General features: G+C 39.6%; 1 protein-coding gene across 3 annotated transcripts; it reads left to right on the forward strand.

Moving 5' to 3' along the window:
* The first annotated feature begins 433 nt into the window (after positions 1 to 433).
* LOC127785458 (endoribonuclease Dicer homolog 4-like) lies at positions 434 to 5,679 on the forward strand. 3 transcript variants are annotated; one of them, XM_052312911.1, is made up of 5 exons: positions 434 to 568; positions 654 to 746; positions 889 to 1,087; positions 4,192 to 4,303; positions 5,203 to 5,679. In XM_052312911.1, exons 2-5 carry the CDS (start codon positions 666 to 668, stop codon positions 5,351 to 5,353), a joined length of 543 nt encoding a protein of 180 aa, XP_052168871.1. In that variant the 5' UTR covers positions 434 to 568; positions 654 to 665; the 3' UTR covers positions 5,354 to 5,679. The 3 variants fall into 3 exon arrangements, with proteins under 3 accessions (XP_052168871.1, XP_052168870.1, XP_052168869.1); XM_052312910.1 differs by adding an exon at positions 5,037 to 5,100 and having other exon boundaries at positions 654 to 1,087; positions 5,203 to 5,343; XM_052312909.1 differs by having other exon boundaries at positions 654 to 1,087.
* Positions 5,680 to 10,466: the final 4,787 nt, after the last annotated feature.

Below are 10,466 nucleotides of genomic sequence, written 5' to 3' on the forward strand. Positions count from 1 at the left end.
GGCGCGGTGAGAGTGGGACGACGACCCACGCCCGCGCGGCTGCCGCCCGTTCGCCCGTCCACCGCGGCGCGGCGGCCGCGCCAGCTTGGACGCACGCGTCGGGTGATCCGTAGCGGCGGCAGCTGCTGCTGCACACTGCACGCCGCCGCCGCCGCCGCGGAGGCAGTCAGTGGGCCGGAGCGTCAACACTGAAGCCATGGCGATGGCGACGCCGCGATCAACTCGGTGTTTAACTCGGCGTCGATCGCGAGAAGGCGGGAGACGATTTGAGCGGACGATGTGGCGGCAAATATATATAGCTTTTCGAGGCGGAATATACCTTCCCCGACTCGGATTTCGGACGGCGGAGAGGTGGGCCCGGATGAAGGCCCGGCCCATCACGGTCCACAAATTACGGCCCATAACTCGCTCTACTCTCTCTCGCTGTCCCGATCCAGGCCCGGCTTTGGCTGCTCGTCTTCCTCCGCCGCCCATCCGAAGAGTTGCCCACGCCGCGGCGGCGCCGGCGAGTCGGCGACGGCGACGAGCAAGCCCGGGCCGGAGAGCGCTGCTGCCGCCTCCAGACGAGGTATCTGCCTCAACCCGCCTGCTTCCGTCACTCCATCGCCCGGCCCCCTTCCGACTGCTCAGGTGGTTTTGCTCTGCATTGTTAGGGTTTTCTGGTCATGGCGACTCCCGTGAACCAGGATAGCATCACTCCGGTGAACACGTGGGAGGAGGATGAACTGGAGCTGGAAGAAGAGGAGGTAACAGCAAGCAGATGTGACCCCACAGGCCGCAGCCATGGCGTTGTTTAGAGTGGCATTGTTGTTTGGGTTTTCTTTATTATTTTCTTTTACTTCCTTATTAGGATCGAATCAGTGTCTAAATTCTTCCTGTTTCTGCAAGGGTTTGTTATGCAAGCGCAAAAGGGCTAAGTTTTCAGATTCCACTGTCCGACAGCAACAGGGGATTGAAGCTGGAGCCATGGATATGGTGATGGAGGAGGCTGCTGCTCTTTCACTCGGAGTTTCCGCTAGCAAGGAGCCTGTGCATGTGGCCACTGGTCGTGTCGAGCAGAGCAATTGTGGAGCAAAGCATGCCAATGGTATCTGAAATTTATTCTTTCGGAACAGTTCGCTAATCTGACTGTGATTTACAGTATAGTGCTAATATTTGAAGTTAGGGTGTAGGATATTTGCAGCCCCTTAATTAGGATATAGCACCTTGTAGGATGTGAAACACGCCAGGAAATAGCCTTTGCTCGTCTATGAATGCTGATTATTTGTTATGTAACACTTTACAGATATCTGATCTGTTGAATTAGTTTATTAGAGAAGTCAAGCTGGACACGGATTTGAGAATTGACATAAAGACAGATTAGCATGGTACTAGAACAATGTAGTCACTTAGTCATGGTCTCCTACAGATTAACCAACCAAATCCAAACAGTTAAGGATAGTCTGTTAGATCACAAAGACATCCTTGTTCATGTAATATATGAGTTTAAATGACCTCTATACATAATTTAGACAAGTGTGAACCTGTTCAAACTGTATTTTACTCTGAATTTGATATAATATGCATGCATGTTAGAATACTGAAATGCCATATGCATGGATCTATGAGAAAGGATAACGCAGAAGGTCACAAGATGCTAACTCATCATAGCATGGCTAAATTGTCCTTCACCTGCCCCCCCCCACCCCCCTCCTCCTTTTTTTTTTCTCTTTTGGTGTGTTTGTTACCCTGTACTAACTTTTCGGAAACCTAAGTCACGTCAAATGTGGAACTATGCCACGTTCTTCATCCCAGGAACACGGGAAAAATCTCGTCCCTGCCTTGTTAAACCCTAATAAAAGTAGTGTCCCTCGATCCCATTCCACGAACCATTGACCTTAGAACTTTGGTGACATTGCTTGAAACTTTCCATATTCAGATATATGCAAGTTGCTGCATTAACTACTAACCTTATGTATGAGTTGTGTTTGTAATTAGGAATTTTTTTATTACTCCCAAGTAATTCTAGCCCATCCATTCTAGAACATCCTATGGTTGTTATGACTATTACAATATAGGAGGTACTAATGTCATTATTTATCACAAAGGGAAATAAGACTTTTGGCAACATATTATAGAAAGAAATAAATGCTAAAACTATGCTGCATGCATGCTGGCTGTGTATATCCGTCTGTGGTTATAGAGTCCAGATTTCTATCCATTATCCAAAAAATTGTTGCACGCATGCATTCATGCAATCAATCCTCATACACTTTTTTCCCCTTAGGATTTAATCAGTGTCTCAATTCTTCCCCTTTCTGCAAGGGTTTGTTATGCAATGCTAAAATCATTCCATTTAATATTTCCCTTACTATAGAATCACAGCATATTTTTAAAAATATATTTTAATCACCATAAAATGATATTCCCTTGTATCAAATAATAACCGAGAAACATTTCAGGAAATTAAATTTAGTATAATATAAATTTGATTACTTCAAACATCCAGATAATTTACAGCATATTAGAAAACAGAGACACCGAATAAACTTGTTGAGAATAAATTTTTGGCAAAGCAAACTTGAGTTTCCAACAATATAACTTAGACCCAACCGATCAAATTCAAACATTATATCAACGTACGTAAAACTTAAACATCAATGTCATAATTGGATATTTAACTTTGAATGTGAAAAGGGGTAAGTTTTCCGATTCCATAGTCCGACAGCAACATGGGATTGAAGCCGCAGCCATGGAGAAGTTGATGGAGGAGGCTGCTGCTCTTTCACTCGGAGTTTCCGCTAGCAATTGCAAGGAGCCTGTACATGGGGCCAATGGTCGTGTGGAGCAGAGCAATGGTGGAGCAAAGCATGCCAATGGCATGTGAAATTTACTAATCTAGGGCTGGACAAAAAGTTCGTTAGCTCGCTCGACTTGGCTCTTTGCGTTTTTGTAATGAGCCGAGCTGACGTTTCAGCTCGTTAGAGATAACGAGCCAGCTCGAGCCAGAGCAGCTCACGAACCAAACGAGCCAAGCTAGCAACGAAAGCCCTGCTAGTGGCAGTCCCCAGCATAGCAGCCCAAACCATCCCAGCAAAGTCCATCTGGCCATCTCTAGGAGTATCTTTGAGTCATAACCCTAAAACTCTACAATCCTAGCTATCCTCTCCCCACGCTGCCACCAACTTCTCTCACGGGCTCCCATCGACGACAACGCTGATGCATGGGCCCAATGGCAACGGCGCTGATGCATCACGCATGGACTGCAGCCGCATCATTTGAAGTAAACTATAAATTAATATTTTTAATATATATTTTAATCACCATAAACCAATATAACCTTATATCAAATAATAACCGAGAAATATTCCAGAAAATTAAATTTAGTATAATATAAATTTGATTACTTCAAAGATCCAGATAATTTACAGTATATTAGAAAACAGAAATACCAAGTAAACTTGTTGAGAATCAATTTTTGGCAAAGCAAACTTGACTTTCCAACAATATAACTTAGACCCAACCGATCAAATTCAAACATTATATCAACTTACATAAAACTTAAACATCAATGTCATAATTGGATAATTAATTTTGAATGTGTTTTCTATGTTGCATGCATGCTGGCTGTCTATATCCGTCTGTGGATATAGAGGCTGGATTTCTTTCCATTATCTTAAAAAAAAATGTTGCATACATGCATCCATGCAATTAATCCTCGTACATTTCTTGGGCACCTTAAAACAAGTCAATTAAAATGGATTAAACTGGCAATTAATCCTTGTACACTTTTTACCTCCTAGGGAAAAGCATGGGTGACTTCTAGGAGAGCCTCCAATTAATTTAGAGATCGATCTAACAGTTTGCTTTTGCAGATCCTTGATACATGGTATACTTTATTAGATTGAAGCCACTAAGTATACATTCTTGAGAAATAACATCCAAACTCCAAACACATGGATTTCTGGCTGATCAACACTACTGTATTGTAAATGGCAATCCAATTTTCTCCATGCTTGAAATCAAGAATCCTGAACTCTGGATCAAAATGTGATCTTTCATAAATAAACCAGGGCATAGAACAATTGGTTATGGCATTTAAAATGAGGAGACATCAGTAGATCATATAGATTATTGTTGTATCTTACATGATACAATATTTAAAGGAAAGCCGCTGATTTCAAAAGCTAATAATTTTGTTGAAATTTGCAGGGACTACAGATAATGAACCAGCAAGGTTGAGACTGCATAAAATCTGCTCTGCAACTCACTGGAAGGAACCATCATATGACTTTGAAGAACAAGGGCCTTCCCATCTTAAACTGTAAGTTTTTCTATTAACTGGTGAATTGTCAATGTTTTATTTTATGCATCACTGTGAATTACATTACTGCGAGTGTGATTAGCCAACCATATCAGCCTATCCTAGGTAAAGCAACTAGACCTTACCATTGTATGTCTCTTATAGAGTTCTCTGAGTACTTGTCATTATTAATCTTTTCTTCCATCTTGTTAACACGAGTAAAAGATGATAACACGATTACGAGTCTATTAGTTCATAATGGCACTGTACTTCATAGAAGTTTTTTTTCATGGTTTGGTTAAGAAACCGATGAATTCCACAAGTCAAAACTGGAACATGTCCATTGGCAAGGGGCAGCATTAAGCACATACCTAGTAGTACTCCAGTATTTCCAATTTATCTCTGCAATTCACAACGGTGAACTGGTGTTTTTACCTTAGATGTGAAAAAAGAAAGCGTCAAACCACCAATCTGTTTCAGAGCTCAACCAGCTATAGTATTTTCACTCTTTAACATGGTATATTTTGCTGAGAGATAGGTGTGCTTCATGCTGGGTTATGCATCATACTCAACATCCTACACACTTTATATTATTTTGGTAGCATGAAAATAGCAAATTACCAGAATATCTTATTTCTGGATTGCTGTCCCATCTATGACTGAAATCCAGTGATGACTGAAATCTGGTGAGTGTCCACCATTTGACGTTATTAGCTATTTTGAGATTCATTCATGACCCTTCCTAATGTATCAGTGAGCTCGAATGTTATCTATCAGAATCAAGTGGATTCTTTCATTATCGTTTACCTTTAACCCTTGTAAGTATTTTTGTCCATTGATCGCTTGCGTATGCTAATACAATGGCTAGACTAATTTTAACACTTAATGTGGGCATTGCTAATGCTGTGAAAACTATGCAGGTTCACTTGCAAGGTGACTATCCATGTGGATACATTCACAACCACCATTGTGGAGTGCATCAGTGAACCTAAGCGTTCCAAGAAAGCTGCCCAGGAACATGCTGCTCAAGGTGCATTGTGGTACCTCAAGATCTTTGGACACGCCAATTAATCTCAGACGCTCCAGGTAGTAACTTAAACGACTTCCAGGTAGCACAGTGCTAACCCAGTGTTCCTTTTCCACTCGCGTGAATTTCATCCACTACAGGGGCAGTGTTCTTTCTTAATCCAAGGTTGGATCAGTTGCTCCATGTACATATCCGAAATTCTTGCTCTACGTAGGTGTCATCTATCTAGTCCAGGAGAGTTCTATGTTATGTCGTACATGGCCACATGGGGTCCCTTTTTGTATATACTGCTACTACGTATTTACCACTTGGGCAGAGCCAGAAAGGCCTTTCTACTATGCTCTATACAATCAGTTAACTCTATAGTAAATTTCACAAAGTCATAGGTATTATATGGTTCAAGTTACATAAAACCACAAGGTTTTTGACATATATAACCTCGGGTATTATGGGCATATGGTTTAAAACCATATTCCCATAATACCACACATTTGACCAATTACATAGTATCAAATTTACAACTTCTTCAACTCATCATATACCAATTGTAGCTATCTAGGTTTAAGCATTTTTACTTTTCTATGGTAACAAATTAAAGTTGGATATCGGTGTGATTTTATGAAACATTTGGACCGTAATACCGGGAGTTACGTGTCACATCTGACATGTCAAAAACATGTGATTCCGTGTAACTTGGATCATAATACATGTGGTTTTGTAAAATTTACTCCCAACTCTTTTTGTCCAATGAGGCTATCCTATATTTGATTCATCCGTGTCTTGGTAATTTGCAAGAGCAAAACTCTGCAGCCAACCAAGTGTGTGATCTTCTACAACACCACGCAGGACAGATCAGGGTAGTTGGAGAAGATACATGTCCCACGTAGGCAGGTAGATCAAGTCAAATATCCACTACATTTTTCTCCAAAAAGATGTCACGAAACAAGTGTTTGGTCGCCATTGCACTAGGATGACCAGGTGGCAATCGACTGCTCGGTCACAATATGAGCTTGTCGTCAGCCGATGGCTAATTCAACCAGTATGACACCGTGGAAAAGTAGTTCTAGTATAGATAAAAGAAAACCAAGTTAACCTGTATCAAAGCATGAGCCTATTAGTGCCACGTAAACTTAAACAGTGAGGAGAAGAAGAGAAGAGGGGAGTGAAAGGGTGAGTCATCTTTCATAAAAGGACGTGAGCTAGTGGTAGCTGGTTTGTCTAAACCAACTACCACTCCATTTATAAGAGACACCATCTACCTATACTTCAAATACAATTTTCTTTTAAACTACTTATTCAATCTACGATCCGATTACACCATTATGTTCGTAACAATTAAATCTTTACGTCAAGATCTCACATGATTATATTTTGATGAAAAATCACAAATTACTTTTATGATATGTCTAAATTACTTTAGATTTCACTAAGTTACTTCTTAAACATACAAAAGTAAATTCAGTAAAGTTTAAAAGTAATTTACATATATTATAGAAGTAACTTATATAAAAAAAAGTAACTTTAATTAATACATTTTTCATTGAACAAATTATCATATATATAATTATCATATATATAAGTTACTTTTTTAGATTTGATTAAAATACTTCCTATACATTCATAATGCTCTGAGGTGATTACTTTTATTATTTTTTTAGTTAATTCCATAATTGTGTTGATTAATTTAATTTCTAGATAGAGTCATGTTTTTATCTCTACAACGGATTTACTTCAAATGACATGCTAAAGTTACATTTGTTTTGTTCTAAGTTACTTCTATAATATATGTAAATTACTTTTAGGCTTTACTGAATTTACTTTTGTATGTCTAAGAAGTAACTTAGTGAAATCTCAAAATAATTTAGACATATCATAAAAGTAATTTATGATTTTTCATCAAAATATAATCATGTGAGATCTTGTTGTAAAGATTTAATTGTTACGAACACAACGGTGTAATCGGATTATAGATCGGATAAGTAATTTAAGAGAAAATTTCATAAGAAGAAAAAAAATATATGCACAACCCAATAGCAAAAACTACTTGCATGCATGTCTTAAACGCTACTAGTACTTCTCACGTAATTGTCCGTGTCACTCGTTAAGTCTAAATCGAGATGCCTCTCGAAATAGATTTTGCGTTCATAAAAGGGATAACATCTTCGTAAACTTTAAGAAAAAAAGATAAAAGAGTGATGTTGATTTGATGAGAATGAATAAAATAAATAGTTATGTTGTATTGGGACTAATATATTAGAGACAATATGTAGTATATGTTGCCTCCTAATTAATCACTAATCACCCCTATCATAAAACTTGCTCTAAAGAGGTGATATTTTGTACCTTCGATAATGAATGTGCTGGTGGATGGTGATCTGGCACCTCCTAAGAATGGAAAAGGTATTCTACTACCAATCCAGATCTTGTGCAGTACTGCACATGCATCACAGACATGTGAGCCTAAGGGTTTGTGGGATCCATCTGTCAGTGAGTCGTACTACATGTGCAGTACTATAGATGACTATCGCTCATTCTATTACTACTACTCAATCTCTCTCTCGGTGTTCCAAAACATAGCATCTGTTTTTAGAAAAACTAACAGAGGGAAACATTTTCTTTTAGTCATTTTAGTTTACATTGTAGCATAAATTTTGAATTTCTATAAATACTTATATATTTGAAATGGATGGAGCAGGATTTTTATGGGATAATAAATAAACTGGAAGAAGTGGTTTAAATAATACGGAAGAAAACATATATTAAAAATCATCGAGCAAATAGAAGTTACACAGTGTATAACATTTTATATGGAAGTTTATCTAATTTTTTGTTTTATGTATCCGTACTTAATCTTCATTGATTCAAACAGGGGTGTGTTGTCTAATAGATGTTTGTTGCAGACAGTGCACAATGATGGACGTACTGTTTGGTTCACATACTAGGATTGCCAAGGTTTACTATGTTTTCTTTATCAAACTTGCTAAAGGTGAGACCATCGAAATCCAAGCCACACTTTAGCAAACAAATTGAAGAAACCATGTAATACTTTTAATAGTAACTAACATGTGAGACCTAAATTACAAAAAGAGATATCTTACCACACCCATAGGAGTCAACCAAGCACTTATCTAATATGGTCAAAATTACCTAACCAAAAATGTGGGTATACTAACCAAACAACCCCATAATACGTGACTGTGTGAGCTCGTGGGAAGAAGAATGGCTCTGAATAGGACAAGGTTGACTGTGTAGGCGTGTAGCTAGCTAAGTTATGGGCTACGACTCCCCACTAGACTTGCTATATCAATTACTAGGATGTATCACATTCAACCAGAATCCCTTATATTTAGAGACGAAGGGAGTACTTGCTATAACAATGAGAGGAAATTGGGTTATATTTGCAATTGAGTGTAGCCATGCGTGAGGAGTGAGGTTATACGTACATGTAATTTAGCAAATGCACCTGAAATACCTCTTTAATAGACTCTAACGATATGTCGGCCCAATCTTTCGGAGATGCTCATAGGGTAGGGTGTACGTGTGTTGTGAGCGCCTGCGTTTGTACTGTGTTTCTCAAAAAAAAAAGACTCCATCTAATATGTGATTATGTTTGGAGGAGCTTAAAATTCCGAAAATTTGTTGGTTGTCAGCTTCTAAGAATTAGAGAAGTTGGCTTTTCAGCTTTTGGTTTCTTCATTTTCTGGATCTTATAATTACAGATTCTCAAAATTAGGATGATAATCTAGGGTCTGTTCGGAGGAGCTTAAAATTCTGAGAAGCAGTTGATTGGTAACCAGCTTCTGAGGATCTAGAAAAATTGGGTTTTCCAGGTTCTTTCACCTAGTTCATTTTCTGAATTATACAACTACAGAATCTTAGATCTGGAAGAAAAATTGAACTATCTGAGGGAGATTTTGATTTTGAGAGAAGCTGCAGCTATTAGAAGCTTTCCCAAATAAGCCCCTAGACTATTTGGGGAGCTGTAGATTCTGTGTAAATCTGCAGCTACTAGAAGCTCTCCTAAACATGCCTTATATCCCATCTGATTCACTATCCCAGCTATGTCATTGGCCATCTTTTCCCACCCTTCTCGGTCGGCTATCAATCAACTAAACGGTATGTCTCTCCTCCTCCCCCCTCCCCGGTGCTTCTCTCTTCTTCTGATCATGCCCCTATTACTAGACTAGCGTCACTTGTTGCCTCCATGTGCTTGCTGCCTCAATGCGCTTATCAACAGAATCCCACCGCATCTCACAACACTCCCGTTACATCTGTCGGATTTCTCCACTCCCCCACCTTATCTATGGCGATGCCTCTCCATCCATCATGGCACATCCACCCCAGCGCCACTGTATCTTCTTTCATCCTTTGGCCTAGTGCCATGGAGACGTCCATGGTCACTACTGCGGGCAACCTAGGGTAGGGCCCAAACACATCCATTGGGATCAGCATTGACAGGCACACTGACAATGCCATCCATCTCTGTCTTTCACGTGGGATGATGCGGACTGTGAGGGTGCGAGGATCATGGCAAAGAGGTCGACTGCAAGCCAGAGAGCTCGGCAACTACGCTAAGCTTCTCTAGCCCGTTGGATGCAACTCAACAAGCTTGAGGATGCCAGAGGGGGAGGAAGTACAAGAGAACAGGGGGTTTAGGGATTTTGACAATGTTGATCTAACCAAAATATTTCACATATGTTTACCTACTATTTGGACCCACCGAAAGACATGAAGTATAGGGAGTGAGATATAAAGAGTATGTTAGAGTGCATAAGAAATATGGAGAGCCATATAGACATTTAGAGAGCTAGACTTAGCTTGGTCATCTATTAGAAATGTTCTAAGGGGTTATTTGGTTGTTGGCTAAACATGCCACACCACACGTTTGCCTAAAGTGTGGCAATGTGGCAAAGTTTGGCAATAAATTGATTATCTAATGTGTAGTCCTAAGTACTAATATAGTATTGCATGTCACAATTGTGGAACTCATCCAGACACAATGCCAATAAAATGTAGCACGCACAAGATTTAACATGAAAATCTTTGGCAATCAACTAAATAGGTCACCGCTCCACACACTCTCATAGTGGACAAACAGGCGATCTAGTGATCCACCATGGCCTATTGAGGCATGATCAGATGAAATGGGTCATACCG

This window comes from Oryza glaberrima, chromosome 9 (assembly GCF_000147395.1).
Source record: "Oryza glaberrima chromosome 9, OglaRS2, whole genome shotgun sequence".
NCBI lineage: Eukaryota > Viridiplantae > Streptophyta > Magnoliopsida > Poales > Poaceae > Oryza > Oryza glaberrima.